Genomic DNA, 15,757 nt, shown 5'->3' on the forward strand with positions numbered 1-15,757 from the left:
GGCCCTATTCTGCCGGGTCGGCGTACAGATCAATGACGAAGCCCTACTCGACCTACAGCAGCCAGGGGCCCGCAGCGCGTCCCTCGCTCTCCCCCTCGACGGCGGGCGGCGTGCCGCTGCCCCCGACGCTGCCGAGCCTCTCGGCGGGCGGACGTTCGTTGCCCCCGCTCCTCGGAACGTTTGGCAGCCGCGCCATGCCTCCCTCGCTCAGTCGGCCTACGCGTCCGATGACGCCCGACGAGCAGCGATGGCACCACCACCAGCAACAGCAGCAGCAGAGGGAGCAGGAGAGGTAGACGACGCCGTACCGTCATCCTTTTTCCCCTCCGTCCCTGCTGAAGATCGAGATCCGTCTTTCTCCCGTCCTCTTTTCTCTTTCGCGCACCGATGGTTGTATGAGTAATCAATCGCCGCGATGGGTTGGATCTTTCCTCCTTCTCCTCTCCCGCGCCCCCCTTCCCTCTTCTTCCCCCGCCTTGCCTGCCTTGTTGTATTCCAGAGTACCGAGACCGGATCTGCAAAATCGTGTACCTGCCCTGTCCTGGCCGTGCGTGTGCTCTCTGTCTGCTCTTCTGCCGCCGCTGACAGGACCGTCACCGACTGCCAGTCGCCTGGCAGAAGCAGGGCGGGACAAAAAAAAGTGATCTCTCCCAGGCTCGAACTGAGGACCTCCTCCGATTAATCAGGCGTGCGGCTCCAGGCTACACAACTTGTTAAGGAGACGCGCTGACCAACTGCGCCAAGAAACCATTTGATGTCGATTTACGAAATGTTGCAAATATATACTAAGAGATTACAGAGGCAGATTCAGGCTGGCTGAAGCCTTACCCACAACCAACGATCGCTCAGCGCGCACGCAACCCAAGGAGTGATAGCATGCATGCATTGCAAAGGGTCAGAGACCGGAGGCGGTAACGGTAACAAGCAGGCGAGGTGGCATGCAAGCAAGAGGATGGCACGACGCTACGACGAGGGCGCGGTGCAGCCGCCCCGGGTGGTCGGGTTGGCCGCCTCGGGGTTGGGCGTGGCGGCGCCCGAGGCCGGAGCGCTGCCGTCGCCCTCGACGCCGTCGAGTCTCCTCTTTTTCCGCTCGGCCTTGTCCTCGTTGTCCCTGGCCAGCTGCTCGCGCCGCTGGGTGGTGTCGAGCCTCTTGGGTCCGCCCTGGGCCGTGAGGATCTCGACGCCCGTCTCGGTGATGAGCAGCGTCTCCTCGAATGCCGCCGAGCGCAGCCCGTCGACGGTCGAGACGGTCCAGTCGTCGGGCCAGCTGAGGTCCTTCCAGTTGCCCTGGTTGATCATCGGCTCAATGGTAAAGATGTGGCCCGGCTGCATGATGCCGTACGCCTTCTTGGTGCGGTGGTGGTAGACGGTCGGCGCGCCGTGAAAGACGCGGCCGATGCCGTGGCCCGTGTACCGCTTGACGACCGACAGGCCCGAGGCCTCGGCGACGGGCTGGATGGCGTTGCCGATCTCGGCGTAGGGCACGCCCGGCCCGCAGATGGCGATGGCGGCGTCGAGGCACTCGCGCGTCACCTTGATGAGCTTCATCGACGCCTCGTCCGCCTTGGCCTTTTCGCCGACGGGGTAGGTGCCGTTGAGGTCGCCGTGGAAGCCGTGGTGGAAGAGAGTGACGTCGAGGTTGATGATGTCGCCGTCCTCGAGCGGGCGCTTGTCCGGGATGCCGTGGCAGATGATTTCGTTGACGGAGCTGGGCGCCATGGAGCAGCAAATGGGGGCGGAACATGTCAGCTGGCGGTCCTCGCGGATGCGGGCTAATCCAGGCTAAGGCGAGCGGAGAGGACTCACGTGCAGACGCTCTTGGGGTAGCCGTGATAGCCCAGCGGGCTAGGGTAGCAGTCGCGCTTGATGGCCTCTGCAAACACAACCTTGTCTATCTCGTCGGTGGTGATTCCGGGCCGGATATGAGACGCGGCGATGTCGAGCACCTCGCGCGCCAGCTGGATGGGGTCGGGGTGAGCGGGATGCGGCGGGCCATCAGCACGCGAGCTCCGGGCGAAGGTCCTGTTCGTCAGTCTGTCGGCCGGACTCACAATGGCAGCCTTCCTTACGCCATCCTGATCCGCTGGCGGGTTGACACGGATGTTGCGGGACTCGAGGAGCTGCAGGGTTGCAAGGTTCATAGGGCCAGGCTCGAGGCGATGTCAGTACCGAAGCGCTTTGCACCAGGTGCGCGCGAGACAGGGTGGCAGAAGCCGAGGAAACGGAATGCGAGGGCGAGCGCTGACCTGCCACCAAAACTGCAACCACATCCTTACCCCTTCCCGTGCGTAGTTTGGCTTTCGGATCGACGGCGGGACCTTGGACTTTGGCGCGAGCGGGTAGACGGCCTTGACGCTGCCGGCGTACTTGAAGCCCGGCGCATCCTCGAACGGGTCAAAGGTGAAGCTGCTCGACGGAGCGTCGTTGTTCTTGGTCGTTGCAGTCGGAGACATGGTGGCAGCTTGTGTATGAGGGACGGACAAAGGAGCGGAGTAGGGAGGGCGAAGTCAAGTGAGGAAGGGAGAAGTGGTGGAGAGCCGGGAGGCAGGCTCGGCAGGCGTGGGCCCGGCCCCTCGACTTCCCCGCCTTGAAATTTCTGCAGGGCTGCGCTATCCGACTCCCGAGGCGAGGCGGACGCCGCTTGGCTTGCAGGCGCGCCCTGGCAGGCCCGGCCTGGCAGCCGACAGCACAAAGGCGCACGACCACAACGGGCCGTCTGGCCGCCCAACGCGCGCGTCTACCCTACCAGACACCATCACCACCTCCCGCCTTCCACTCCTCGTCACACTCCCTTCGGACTCCAGCTAGACTCGCAGCCTCTTGGTCTACTCTCAGCTTTTCGCCCACTATGTCCTCTCGTCTCCTCAACCAGTCGCTCGGCCAGCTCGGCCAAAAGGATCGTCGGGCGGCTCCCGGCGGCGGTTCCTCGCGCAACTCGCCCTACAACGTACGTTGACGCGCCTCGGACTTCCCGCTTCGTCTCTTCTCCGCCGGATCGTAGCCGGCTGCTTCCCGACACCGCCCCATCTCGGCGGACGATGCGTTTCTCCGCTTGCAAGCAAGCCGTCCTTCCCGATATTGATCGCAAGCCTGCGCCGGATCTTGCCCCCCACCCCTCGTCTTGCCCTTCCCGGTTCTGACTGCAGCGACCCGACCGAAGCTCGAGCGGATCGGATGGAGCGTGGAAGCACGATATGTTTGACGCGCACAACGCCGCGGGCGCCAGGGGGAGGGGTCCTCGCGGCGGGCCAGGCTCCGCGGGCGCCTCTCTCAAGCCCACCGCCAAGCTGACCATCGACAACCTTCACTACGAAGTCAGCGATGACGAGCTGCGTGATTTGTTCGAGCGGATCGGTCCGGTCGTCAAGGCCTTCATCAAGGTGGGTTGCTCTATCCGAGATGGACGGGTCGCCGTGTTTCGGGTGCTGACCCGCAAGCCTCCCTTGTTCTCTCTCCTCTGGCTGCTGAACGCCAGTACGACCGCTCTGGCCGATCGACCGGACAAGCCGTCGTCATCTACGAAAGTGCAGACGATGCCGCAGCCGCCAAGGGAGAGTACGATGGCGCGAAAGCCAAGGGCCAGGTCATCACCATCACGCAGGAGATGCGCGCAGAGCGCCCACCGCGCGGCAACGCGTCAGCGGCAGCAGCGGCAGACGGCTCGGGCGGCAAGGATCTGTTGTCGCGCTTCGACCTCTTGTCCCGGATGGGAGGGTGAGTCGAATTCTGCAGTGTAGCCAGAGATGGACGCACGCATGCCGCCCAGGTCCGGCACGGTCTGACTCTCGCTTTCCCTTGACTTGCTGCTTCTCCGTCGTCACAGACCGAAACCGGAGGCGCCGCGCAACGCGCCCAGGGGACCGGCTGCCGACTCGGCGCGGTCATCAGGCGGTGGACGCGCGTCGGGTCGGCCCGGTCCGCAACGCAGCGTCAGCGGAGGTGGGAGGCAGCAGTCGACGGGACGCAGCGGTGGCCGCGAGAAGCGCAAGCCCGCGACGCAAGCCGACCTCGACGCCGAGCTCGAGGCCTTCATGAAGGCACCGCCGGGTGCCGCAGCGGCAGCGCAACCCGCCCAGCAGCCCGCAGCGCAGCCCGCTCCTGCCCCTGCGCCCAACTCGACGGCCGCCTCGATGCACGCCGTGCCGACCGAGGACGTCGAGATGTCCTGATCCGCCTCATCCCGTCAAGCTCTACCTGAGACTCGGCCCCATTCTCAGCCTCGAGTCCATCTTTTCGTTCTAAGCGCCACTCATCCTCTTATCACTATGGCCGTCGATCAATCGAATTCATCGAGCGATCTCCCCAGCTTCGACCCCACGATCCCATCCGTGACTCCTCTCGCGCTCGGACTCCAAGTGTCCTTCGCAATGATGGAGCTGGCGTTCCGTCTCGACTCAGCTCCAAGCGAGCACCGACCAGTCCGGGACCTCTGGCAATCTGGGCAGAGCTCCCTCTGAGCGACTGCTGGTGGAGAAGCAAGAGCCTGACGGGCGACTTCCAGCAGGATCCGTGACCGTGGACTTCGCGCAGCGAGTTTGTTGCTCGTGCCCATGCTCGAAGCAAGCGCTCCTCCTCCTGGCGCTAGGAGCAAGGCTCACGTCGAAGATGACCGAAAGCTGCCCGGCAAGCGTGGCGGCGAACGGGATCCCGCTTTTGGCCTTGCAGTCCCGGCCACTCACCCGCAGCCTCACCGAATTGTCTGGCTCGAGTGAGAAGGCTCGAAGGTAGGGCCCTCCATGGCTACGGGAGTGGACGAGGGTCAGGTGGGTCGACTCGCTGGCCAGCGGATGCGTGCCGAAGACGAGTGGCTGGTCGGTTCCTGCCCTCATGAGGCCCCGGCCACGCTGCTTCGAATTTCTGCAAAGAGCGAGCGAGCGAGCGCGAGGGCATCGGCCCAGGCGCGTCCAGCCTGGGAGGGTGGCCGGCCAAGCTCAGTCCAAAGCAGCCCGTCCTGCTTCGACCTGCGTCTCTTCCGCCACATCATCACCACCCGCTCCTTCCAACCCCCTGCCGCCCTCGTCATCTCCTCCAAGCATCCCTATCCATCGGTCCATCGGTGCCTCAGTCTGCTCTCCAGTCGCCACCCCCAACGCCTCTACCGCCACGCCCCACTGACCGATCCCCTCCTACTTTGGACCCACCAGCTGGCCTCGCCATGACGTCCAAGCGCGCTCCTCGGGTCGCCACCTCGGCGTCGGCAAAGCGACAGAAGGCCGGCAGCAAGGCCGACGCTCCCCCGGCAGCCACCCCGGCGCCCGAAAAGACCCTCTACCTCGTCTTCAAGAGGTCTCGCGAGCCCGGCGTCGAAGACTGCGTCGACCGCATCCTCGCCACAGCCTACCTCACAACCGAGGCGCAGCGCAACGGTTACGCGCAGTACGCACAGAAAAAAAGGGACGCGGCCAAGACCACGGCCAATTCGGCGACGAGGGTCCACGCAGAGGCCATGGAGAGCTACATCGCCGAGGTCGAAGCGGCGAGAAAGGCCCACGAAGCCAAGCTGAAGGCGGCGAAAGACGCAGCTCAGACCGCCGGAACTCGCCAGGGCGAGGCACCGACCTCTGCCCCGGCCACGGTCACCACCACCGCGCCTCCGGCCGCTTCCCAGGCGCAGAGCGATTCGGCGGCGTCCTCCGATGCCGTCAAGGAGGCGTCTCAGCCTGGCGCCTCGCAAGCTGGCCCTCAAGACACCGCCGCTGGGAGCCTGGCGGGTCACGACAAAGCCGACAACAGCCACAGCGTCGCTCCCGACCGAGAGAGAGGCAAGCCGGAAGGCAGCAAGGACGGCAGTGACGCTGCGGACGAGGACGAAGGAGCCAGCGGCGACGAGGCCGAGTTCGAGAAGAGAATCGCCGAAGAGCGACGTCTCCTTGGCGAGCCCATCGGCGAGCTCCAGGGCTGGATCATGTATCAGGACGCCCCGTCGATGCGTGGCCTCGAGCGTTTCGAGACCTTCGACAAGCCCGGCCGCAGCACGCTCGCCCTAGCCGTCGAGCTGTTCGGGCCCGAGGGCTCTTCCCGCGTCCCATCGTGCCCCGACTTGGCCAACGGTGGCCTCTTCGTCATCGATCGAGTCCGCGTCGAGCCCGAGCACCGCAGCCGAGGCTACGGCATGCGCTTGGTCCTGGAGACGATGGCCAACTACCTCCTCTATTGGAGAACAACGATCGTCCTGCCGCTTATCCTCGACTCGGCCTCGACCAGGGCAATGACTGAGGAGCAATACGGCCAGGCGAACCGCCGCTTGGCCGACGCCTTCCGCCGCAACGGCTTTGCACCTCTGGGCGCGACACGCTACCTGATCCAAGACAGGCGGGGGTTCGTAAGCGGCTTCAAGAGCTTCCCTGCCAGCCGTAGGCCCGCCGTCGTCGTGGCATCTCCGCCGCTCTGCTGCTGTGAGGGCGGCCTGAGCCCTAGAATGAAGGCTGCGCTCCGGGCCTCGGCAGAGCTCTCTTTCGACCTTGCGACCGACGCGCTCGACTGGCTGGACCCGAGGACTGGCGACGACTTCCTGGAGCCACTTGCCTTCCTGCCGCCCTTCATGACGCTCACGAAGACCCATGTCAAGGGCTTTGTGCACATCCTCGGCACCGTCGGCGGCATGTGCAAGGACGGCGTGACGCCGGACCCGGCCGCGATCGAACGCTGGCTGGACGAAAATCGCTTCTACAACTGGAAGGAGTCGTGGGCATGGGCCCAGTGGAGGAATTTCGTCAAGGACGGCGGTAGCGTCGTCGACGTGCTCGATTTTCTGATGCACCGCGTCGAGGCGGGCACCGACATCGGACTCGAGTTCCCCGACGGGAAGCCACTGCGCAAGGACAAAAAGAGCCTGACCTGGCTCGACGCCACCCTGCCCCTGTGCCGGGAGCACGACGACGACTTCGAGGGGCTGCGCCATCGCTGGTGGTCGGAGTGCGGCCGGCCGGCCTCGATCCGCGGCCCGTACCGCGGCTATCTCGTCGAGGAGTCGCTCGACGAGGGTGGCCGAGCCAAGGCTCTGGATGAAGTCCCAGTCAGCCTCCTCCTGCGCTACGAGCGCGAGAACGGCAAGTTGCCCGCGTGGGTGCCCGAGGCTCTGGAGCGAGCGGAGCGAGCTGCAGGGGCTTGACTGCGGGAGGGGTCCGGGAACGCCACGAAGCAGGGGGTGATGCAGGGGCGGCGACAACGTATGCACAGGGACGCACGGCACAGCTCGGTACGGCACAGCATGGCATACGACATCAGGACGGGCAGGCGGGCAAACGACAATCGAGGGGCGCGACAGGGCCCCTGAGGCAAAGCGGTAACAGGCAGGATCAACCAACATCGTATCCAGGCCAACAGTACTACTGCGGAGATTGAGGCGAGTCAGGGTCGCGTTTGGCGCCCTCGCTGCGGACCGGCAGCCGGAGCGCCACACTTTGCAACGAGATTTGAAGCAAAGCGGCGAACAAGCTAGCGAGACTTGGCTGCCAGCATTCAACAAGCGACGTGCGACTATCGTTCAGCGCATCGACCGCATGTCACGGAACGATTCGAGGGCGATGGACTCGGCAGCCGCGGCGTGCATGTATCGACGAGCCAACGAGTCGAGCGCAGACGGATGAACGCGATTTTCATTCGGCTTTGGGGTGAAGCAGAGACTGTACGGGGATGGGAAAGAGCGAGGCGGGGTGGCGCAAAGCAAGGCCGAACACGGGCAACAACAAACAGGCAGCGTGCGTTCGACGAGAGCAGAGCAAGACGATCGAGCGGGGGCCGGAGCAGGGACGAGCCGCTAGGTCTGCAGACGACGGGCAGGACCGAGGGAGCGAGGAACGAAGTGACGAAGCGAGCTCGATGCCGAGTCGGCCGCCTGGGCGCCGATTGCTGGGATCCTGGCGAACCACTGCGGCAGCTCCTGAGCCGACCATCCTCGCGGGACGGGCTCGAGCTTCCACCCGTGGCCCACCTCGTTGGGCGGAGCGGGGTGGAGTTTCGACAAGGCGCTCCAGTCGTCGTTTTCCTGGTGCAGCTTGAGGCGGATGAAGCCGTCGCCGGCGTTGGGCATTTTGCCGTCGCGCGACGCGAGGACGGCCATGATGTGGTTGGCGTCGTAGGCCTCGACCTGCGACACCTCAAACATGGGCACAACGTCGTACCTGAAGCGGCCCAACACGGTCTTGGCGGTCCTGTAGCGCTGCGTGTCGACCTGGTCCCGGTGCGCCAGATCTTCGAGCTCGGCGACCAGCCAGGGCATGATTTCCTCCCGGCCCAGCGCGACGTAGTGGGCATTGATCGCTCGACCGAGCGGCGTCGTCGGGTTGGACCGGCCGTAATGCATGGCCTGCAGCGCGCGGTGCGACCACCCGTCGCCATCGCGGTCGGCATAGACGCCGCGGCGCAGCGAACGCGATCGCCTCAGCCAGGCGGGCGGCACGATGCGGCCGACGATATCGTCGCGGCGCGCCACGTCGTCGTCGTCCATGAGCCGGAGGGCATTGCCAAACTGGCGCGCCGGGAAATTGTCCCACAGCGCCATGTCGATGTAGCGCTTGGGCACGCCCGCCTCCAGCAGGTCCGTGACGCGCTGCGACTTGCCGTCCTGGCCCAGCCACGTGTTGACGCTGCTGTCGGTAAAGACAACGTGGGCGTCTGGGTTGTGGCGCAGCACCCTCGCCTCGATGCCGCGCACCCAGGCCACCTGCGCCGCCTCGTCGTACACTCCCGCCTCCTCTGATCCCGCCGAGGCGATGCGGGTGTTGTAGCCGTGGGTGACGTGGAAGAGGTGGATATCAAAGTAATCGTCGTGGGGCAGGTCGACTAGGATCGAGGTATCGTGCGGCGCGACGGGCGCGATCTGGAAGACATCGACCGACTTGCCGCGCAGCAGCGAGTCGAGCGCCTCTCCGCTGTACCGGTAGGCCCCCGAGGTCCGGTACCTGGGCTCGTAGCCCTCCCACGTCTTCTCGTGCGGCGCGCCAAAGGGGAACGGGTTATCGGCGCGGAGGTAGTGGAAGCGCACGCCCGTCTGCTCGGCGCGCATGTCGTGCAGGAAATCCTCGAGGATCTGCTGTGCGAGCGCCTGCTCCTCGACGGCCGTGATGGCCACCACGATGTCGGTGTACTTGCCGCTCAGCGCCAGCACCTGGTGCGCCAGCAGGTCGTCGAGCTTGACGTCGGTGTACACCAGCGCGGCCTTGACCGAGGGGTCTGGGTTCGAGTAGCCTTGGAACTGGATCGGATGGGGGGTCTGGGCGAAGGTCGACGTCGTGAGCAGCAGCAGGGCCAATAGCAGGAAGAGGACGATCGGGAGGGAGTGCGAGGGTCGCATCTTGCCAATGTGTGGGGACGTGGAAAGGAAGGGGACAGCGGGTAGGGGGATGAGAAAGAAAGGATGAGAGGGAAAGGAGATGAGAGGGGAGAGGAGGAGAGATGATGGGGCGATAGTTCTCGACGAGCCGCCGCAAGCCGCTCTTAAGTAGACGGCGGCGACCTCGACGGCGCTGAGGAGCAGCGAGGGGCCACGGGCGCCGGACAGTCAAGCACGCCGAGGCACGACGACGGCGGCGAGGGCGAGCGACGCCTTCATTTGGCAACGCTCATTCGGCTGTCCCACACGTTACGCTTCGGTTCGGCGGCACCGGTCGTGGAGCACCTCATCCTCGACCTCGTCGACGTAGGGGCAGTGTCGAATGACGTGCAAAAGGTGCGCTCCATTCTTGACCATCTAGAGGCAACAGCAGTGTGGCGGAAAGGAAGAGAAGGGGAGGGAAGGGAAAGCCCAGGCAGTCCAAGCCCACCAAGGCAATTGAAAGGCCCACGTACGGCGGCGGGGCGAAAGGGTGGCGCGCATCTTCGCCCCGACGCAGGGTAGCGCGGCGCAGTGCGCAGGTGATGCTATGGCAGTTCCGCGAGTCGATACGGTCCGGTGGTCTCGAGGTCCGCAAGGTCGGGGAATTGACCAACCCTCCGCCTGGTCCGGGGCGTCGTCGAGCCTCGTTTCGGTCCGGGCAGGCAGCCAAATCAGACCGGTGAAATCGGCTCGTCTTCCGAAGACTCGAGAGCGAAGAACCTTCCGGGGCGTGGGCAGCTTGTGTGATTCCAAGGACGACGACGACGACGGGTTGTGGTGGCGGTGGTGAAGGCAGACTGGTGACGGTAGGCCAGCGCCAAGTGCGGAGGGGGGGAGGGAGGGGACGCGGAAAAAAGGTCGGATCCGAGGTCATGCCCAACGTCACCTGGCGCGCAACGGGGCAGGCCATGGGCGAGACCCTGCATGCCCTAGCCTGCCCTGCCCAGCCCGTCGACGCCAACGACGCGGTGCTGCGCTCCGCCGCTGCCCGTGCGGGCGTGCCTGCCAAAGCAAGGCCGACGAAAGCAAGCTGCTGCCGGTGGCTGGACCCTGACGACCTGTCCTGCTGATTCACCCGCGATGTCCTCTCGACCGACCGCCGTACCGCCGTTGCACCGCCGTTGCACCGTCATGCCGCCTTTCTGCCTGCCTGGCCCATCGACCTTCGACGGTCGCTCCACCGCCTAGCCCCCGAGCGTGCCAGACGCCTCTCTCCCTCGCTGCCAGGCAGAACCACAGCCTAGGCTAGGCTAGGGGCAGGGCGAGGGCGGAATGACCTCACCTCTTGAGAAAGCTGGCGCGCGGCGAGGCGTGGTTCGTGCGACGTTCCTCGCTCCCCCCTTCCCCGAGGGAGGGGTCAATCGAGGTGGGGGCGAGGTATATAGCCTTGCTTGCCCGCCTCTCGGCGCCGCTTCTTTGCTTCTCACCACCAACAACACCACTCGCACCACTCGCACCACCAAGCCAACCACTGAAACCATGTCGGGCGGAACTCAGTCACCTCCTCTCCAGGGCAAGGCCAACGATCCCATGGGACAGGTACGTCTTCCGCTTCCGTCCCTTGCATCCTCCCTCTGCCTCCCTCGCTCTCTGGTCGGGACATTGAAGCTGACTCCCCCCGCCCCTTCTGTGATTGCGACTGCAACGACCAGGCGGCACCGGGCAAGGATGCCCAGTCGGCCATTCCGGATAGCGAGCAGCGCGGCGAGATTTTCGGAAAGGGCGAGTCAAAGGACCCGCAGGGCGGCCAGGCCGGCGGTGCCAAGCTCGACGAGGTGCGTCTTCTCTCCTCTCCTCCCTTGGTCCCTTTTCTCCACCCCTCCTCCCCTCCTCCCCCTCCTCTCCCTTCTCCCTCCCCGCCCGAACTCGTCCCTCGCGCCAACACCTTGGACGGAGACTGACATCCCACATCCACCCTTGCTCGACAGGCCATCGACTCGGCAAAGCATGCAAGCAAGGCCGTGCCCGAAAAGTAGACGCCGCATCTCGCCCCCCGTTGTCGTTCGCCCATGCGCCCTCCTGCAATCTAGTCAAACATCCCCAGCGACGGGGACAGAAACCGTTCGACTGCTTGTGCTGCCGCTATCCGCCCGGTCCGTGACGCAAATCGAGACGAGATAGCGCCCTCCACCACGATCCACTCGCCCCTCGAAGCGATCCTCGACGCACCTGTCGTCTCTGTGCACTTTGTCTCTTTCCATCGGCGTCTGTCGTGCCAACGTGTGTCTATGCGTAATGTCTGTGGTGCGACCGTGATGCGGGTGACTAGAATGAACGTGCAAGATCCCTGCGAGGCAAGGATCTGGTATGCCATGGGCGGAGCGAACGAGTCCAAGGAGCGCGACGATCTATGACACGATGCGACGCGGCACGGCACGTTATCAACGGCGAGCCTACTCGACCGCGACGGCGCCGGAGCGCGGCATGCGTCTGCGCGCCGGCGTCGACGGAGCACTGCCCATCGACCACGCTGGCAGTGGTGGCGGCGGGTGGTGGTAGTAAGCTGCTGCCGGGTGCGGGTGATGGCCCATGTAGCCGTACGGCGCCGCCGCACCTGCACCTCCATCAATGGCCGGCGGCAAGTGCTGATGCTGCTGATGCTGATGCTGTGGTTGCTGCTGCTGCTGCTGCTGCTGCAACGTCGGCGGTGGTTGCTGCGACTGGTGCGGCTGCTCGCGCTGCCGCCGCGACCTGATGCGGAAAAAGGAAAAGACCGAGTTGGTGGCGCCAACAATGATGGAGAGCGTCACGAGGGAAAAGACCATCGACTTCCAGCTGACGACGTCGACGAAGCCATTGAGGATCTCGGCAAACGTCTCGGCCGTCACGCGCGCCCGACCCACGACGGCCGGGTCGCGCGCCGAGCACCGCTCCCAGTTGAGGCACGCCGCCGCCAGCGCGGGCGCCTGCATCTCGGTGCCGCACCGGTTGGCCGCGTACGAGGCGGCGCACGCTGTAATCTCGCTCAGCGTGTCTGCAGGGGGGGGAAACCGAGGGAAGGGCGACGAGAAAGAGGGATGGAAGCAGGCAAAACGGGTGCATCGATCAGCCGCAGCGTTCGCCGGAGGGGAGATCGGCCGGGAGGCCGGGAGGGCCACGCGCCGACGGCCTGCCACTCACCCATCTCGTATCCGCGGACTTTTTCGGCGACGTCTTGCTGGACGGTGCGGATGATGCTAAAGAGGAGGTAGAGAAAGGCGGCGAGGATGCTTGCGTTGAAGAGGAACTGGGCGTAGCCGAGCAGCAGCTCTGGCCAGTCGAGGTGGTGGACGGCGCTGGGCGGACCTGCGCCCTTTGACGGGGCCATGGCGCCGAATTGCTGATGGTGATGGTTGGGACCGGCGCCCGGGTGACCGCTGCCGGGCAGGAAGTAGTTGACGATGTTCTTGGTCATGGGTCCGATGCGTCCGAGCGATCTATCGTCATCGTCGTCGTCGTCGTCGTCGTCGACATCGTCATCGTCATCATCTCCATCTTCGTCGCCGTCACCGTCGCCGGGGCCGGAGAGTTGGCCGTCAAAGTTCCTCGCCGACTTTCTTGCGACGACGAGCTGCTGCCCGTGGCGGCGCATGCGACCTGTCTTTGTCTGTAGGCTGCGCTTCCTCTTGATGAGGTGGACCGCGGCGGAGCTGTAGGGGCGCTGCCTGGAGGGAGAGGGATCGCGGGTTGCGCTGCTGGCGCCCTCGTCCACCCAGCCCGAGGACGAGGAGGGGCCAGGGGCGGCGGCGGTGCCATCTTGGTTCGGATTGGGGTGGTCTTGGAAGCGGTTCGATGGCGGGGTGAGGGTGTTCATTTCGACGTCTGCGAGGGGTTCCTGGAGGTGTGGCGTGGGTTGCTTGCTGGGAGTGAGAGGCCCGCCAGAGGACGAGTCGATGGACATGTCTGCTGGGTCCGGAGTGTCAAAGACCGAGGCTGTCGGGCGGGACGAAGGGCAGCGATGGAAGCGAAGACGGTGAGCTCACGAAGACGTCGTGGCGATTGAGACGAGATACGGGCGACTCACGCTGCCTTGGGCCCGCTGGAGAGGTGTCCATGGGAGCCTCTTTTCCCCTGAACCAGCGGTCTCGCATCATGGCGGAGGCGCGGGGGAACGGGGCGAGCGGCGATGCGGGCGAGGTTGCTGCTGCGTCGATGATAATGATGTGCGCGTGGGTCGAGTGCAGAGGTGGACGAGGTGGTACCACCGGTGCGTGTGCGGGAAGGTGGTGGTGGTAGCGGCGAGCAGAGAGAGAGAGTGAGGTGCGCCAGAGAGAACAACACTCAACCGCGGCCTGTCTTGATTTTGCGCACAGACAGCCTTCACGTGAAGCAGCGACAACGGCGTGGCTTTGGCTTTTGGCTGTGGATTTCCCTTCGATTTTCTCCACCTGATTCGGGGCGGCACCCTAACAGCCCAACAACGAGAGCACAAACCACCCTCGAAGCCTCCCTCCCTTCCTTCCCGACCGCCACCGTCACCGCCACCGCCACCACCACCGCCATCACCGCCCGCCCGCGTGTCAACCACCATGCCAACTCACCGCCCCTCGTACTCATAGCAGCAGCAGCAGCAGCAACACCGTACGCCGCGGGCACCACCGACCTCGGGCAAGGCGCTGCGCCCCCATCGACATCATGTCGCTGCCCCCGCTCACACCGCCCCTGCGCTTCTCCTACGTCGCCTTTCCTACCCAGCCCGCACAGCAGCAGCAGCAGCAGCAGCATAACCAGCATCATCACTCGACATCGACACCGGCGTCATCCTCGTCCCACTCGCCCTCATCAGCAGCCGCACCACTAGCGCCACCGCAAGCGTATTCTGCCTCGTCCAACGCCTTCCCCTCGACCTCAACCTCGACCTCTGCCTCGCCCTCACCCTCGCGTAGCACTCCTCCTCATGGTCCACCCGCCCACGCCCGCGAGACAGTCTACCGCGGCGCATACCCAAAGCCGCGCAACCTACGCTTCCTCGAACGCCTCCACCTCCGCACCATCCTCAGCCTCACCCCAAAGCCACTCGAAAACGACCCAACCATAAAGGCCTGGGCTTCCTCGGGCAACCCCACCACCGGAAAGCAGGGACAGCACGTCAGCCTCATACATGTCCGCACCGAAAAGCCAAAGGACGAGAGCGGCGGCCTCACCCGAGAAGGCGCCGCCAGGGCCCTCCTGGTCCTCCTCGACCGCAGAAACCACCCCCTCTACCTACACTGCCTCGACGGCGTCGAAGTCACGTCGACCCTCGTCGCGTGCATGCGCAAACTGCAGGCCTGGTCCAATGACGCCCTCCTCGCAGAACTCGCCCGCGCACTCCGCGACTCGAGCTCCTCGGACTGGACCCAGGTCCCCTCGCACCTTGCCACCTTTGTCTCCAAGTTTGGCCAGCCAGACGGCGTCCGCCTGCCCCCGCGCAACCACGTCCCCTCGTGGCTCTGGCCCGCACCTCACCCCCTCCATATCCTCGCAGACCCCTACGCCTGGGCACCCACGCCAGGCCCGCATCCTACACAGCACCCACACTACTCCCACCTGCATCCCAACCACTCGTCGGCCTCCCTCTCCCGCAACGCATCCCAGGACACCACCGACGGCCAATCGCACAACGGCGACGCCGGCGCTCAAGGCGCACACACAGCCTCCATAGCCTCCGCATCCTCCTCGAACGCCTCGACGACAAAGAAGAACAGTGATGCGGCCGTCGGCCAAGCTCCCCAGCAGCCGCCAGCGACACAGCGGCTTCCTCCGCAGCGGCGGCTCCTACCCATCCAGCACCCCTTCTTCAAGCTTCGCTTCGACACCGATCCCGACCTGCCGCCACCACCGCCCCCATCCCAGCAGACGGCAGCGCCCAGCCGGTCCACCGCGGCGGGACACCTTCACGCCCACTCGCGCGGCTCGCCCTCGTTCAACTCGGCCTCGGGTATGCAGAGCCCCTCGGCCGGCAGCTCACGACCCACGAGCCGCGCCGGCAGACCGACCGGCCACGCCGCCGCCGGGTCTCGCACCCATTCGCAGGCCCCATCCGAGAGCGGGCACGACGTGCCTGCCTTTGGCCTGGGTAGCGCCAGTGGCATCTCGAGCGCAGCATCGTCGACTCCCGGCAGCCCGCGGCGCAGGCATCCCATGTCGATGCCGCCAGAGATTGGTTTCGACCAGCTGTCCGACCACCCTCGTCTGCAGCAGGGCGGCCATGCCCGGCCGCGTCACTCGATCGGCAGCGGCTCGGCGGGCACCAACGTCGTCTCGCCCTCGACTCTGCTGAACGGTGTCGATGCGCACGGCTCGGGGTCCAGCAGCCGGAGGACTCGCCAGGGATCCACCTCGTCAAACACGTCGTCGGGCTCGGCAGAGGCAGCCGGCAGCGTCATGGCCTCTCCCAGCCGGCATCGATCGCGCACCGACTCGGCCGTGACGGCGCTGCCTCGGACGCCTCCGCTCAACCCGACTCCGCTCGGTGCGCTG

General features: G+C 65.5%; 8 protein-coding genes across 8 annotated transcripts in view; 5 read left to right on the forward strand and 3 right to left on the reverse strand.

The window, feature by feature from the left end:
• Nucleotides 1-296, forward strand: part of PFL1_01108 (uncharacterized protein) — a gene marked incomplete at both ends in the record, with an annotated part of 8,014 nt that extends 7,718 nt beyond the window's left edge. Inside the window, one exon of the mRNA XM_007878608.1 lies at nt 29-296. Coding sequence (XP_007876799.1) covers nt 29-296 — 268 coding nt within the window. The remainder of the gene's footprint in view (nt 1-28) is intronic.
• A 667-nt stretch (nt 297-963) lies between these two features.
• Nucleotides 964-2,453, reverse strand: PFL1_01109 (uncharacterized protein; the record flags this gene model as incomplete). Its single annotated transcript, XM_007878609.1, has 4 exons — nt 964-1,708; nt 1,807-1,958; nt 2,052-2,120; nt 2,247-2,453. The coding sequence occupies 4 exons, from the start codon at nt 2,451-2,453 to the stop codon at nt 964-966; spliced, it is 1,173 nt and encodes a 390-aa protein (XP_007876800.1).
• Nucleotides 2,454-2,848: 395 nt separating this feature from the next.
• Nucleotides 2,849-4,169, forward strand: PFL1_01110 (uncharacterized protein; the record flags this gene model as incomplete). Its single annotated transcript, XM_007878610.1, has 4 exons — nt 2,849-2,947; nt 3,147-3,380; nt 3,476-3,714; nt 3,824-4,169. The coding sequence occupies 4 exons, from the start codon at nt 2,849-2,851 to the stop codon at nt 4,167-4,169; spliced, it is 918 nt and encodes a 305-aa protein (XP_007876801.1).
• A 986-nt stretch (nt 4,170-5,155) lies between these two features.
• PFL1_01111 (uncharacterized protein) lies at nt 5,156-7,111 on the forward strand (the record flags this gene model as incomplete). The annotated part of the gene is made up of 1 exon (XM_007878611.1): nt 5,156-7,111. The coding sequence occupies one exon, from the start codon at nt 5,156-5,158 to the stop codon at nt 7,109-7,111; it is 1,956 nt and encodes a 651-aa protein (XP_007876802.1).
• Nucleotides 7,112-7,759: 648 nt separating this feature from the next.
• Nucleotides 7,760-9,295, reverse strand: PFL1_01112 (uncharacterized protein; the record flags this gene model as incomplete). Its single annotated transcript, XM_007878612.1, has 1 exon — nt 7,760-9,295. The coding sequence occupies one exon, from the start codon at nt 9,293-9,295 to the stop codon at nt 7,760-7,762; it is 1,536 nt and encodes a 511-aa protein (XP_007876803.1).
• Nucleotides 9,296-10,795: 1,500 nt separating this feature from the next.
• PFL1_01113 (uncharacterized protein) lies at nt 10,796-11,292 on the forward strand (the record flags this gene model as incomplete). Its single annotated transcript, XM_007878613.1, has 3 exons — nt 10,796-10,855; nt 10,969-11,091; nt 11,245-11,292. 3 exons carry the CDS (start codon nt 10,796-10,798, stop codon nt 11,290-11,292), a joined length of 231 nt encoding a protein of 76 aa, XP_007876804.1.
• A 417-nt stretch (nt 11,293-11,709) lies between these two features.
• PFL1_01114 (uncharacterized protein) lies at nt 11,710-13,389 on the reverse strand (the record flags this gene model as incomplete). Its single annotated transcript, XM_007878614.1, has 3 exons — nt 11,710-12,290; nt 12,437-13,228; nt 13,320-13,389. The coding sequence occupies 3 exons, from the start codon at nt 13,387-13,389 to the stop codon at nt 11,710-11,712; spliced, it is 1,443 nt and encodes a 480-aa protein (XP_007876805.1).
• A 541-nt stretch (nt 13,390-13,930) lies between these two features.
• PFL1_01115 (uncharacterized protein) overlaps nt 13,931-15,757 on the forward strand; it is a gene marked incomplete at both ends in the record, with an annotated part of 3,211 nt that continues 1,384 nt past the window's right edge. Inside the window, one exon of the mRNA XM_007878615.1 lies at nt 13,931-15,749. Within this exon, the coding sequence (XP_007876806.1) occupies nt 13,931-15,749 (1,819 nt within the window). The remainder of the gene's footprint in view (nt 15,750-15,757) is intronic.

This window comes from Pseudozyma flocculosa (genome assembly GCF_000417875.1).
Source record: "Pseudozyma flocculosa PF-1 unplaced genomic scaffold scaffold00002, whole genome shotgun sequence".
Lineage (NCBI taxonomy): Eukaryota > Fungi > Basidiomycota > Ustilaginomycetes > Ustilaginales > Ustilaginaceae > Pseudozyma > Pseudozyma flocculosa.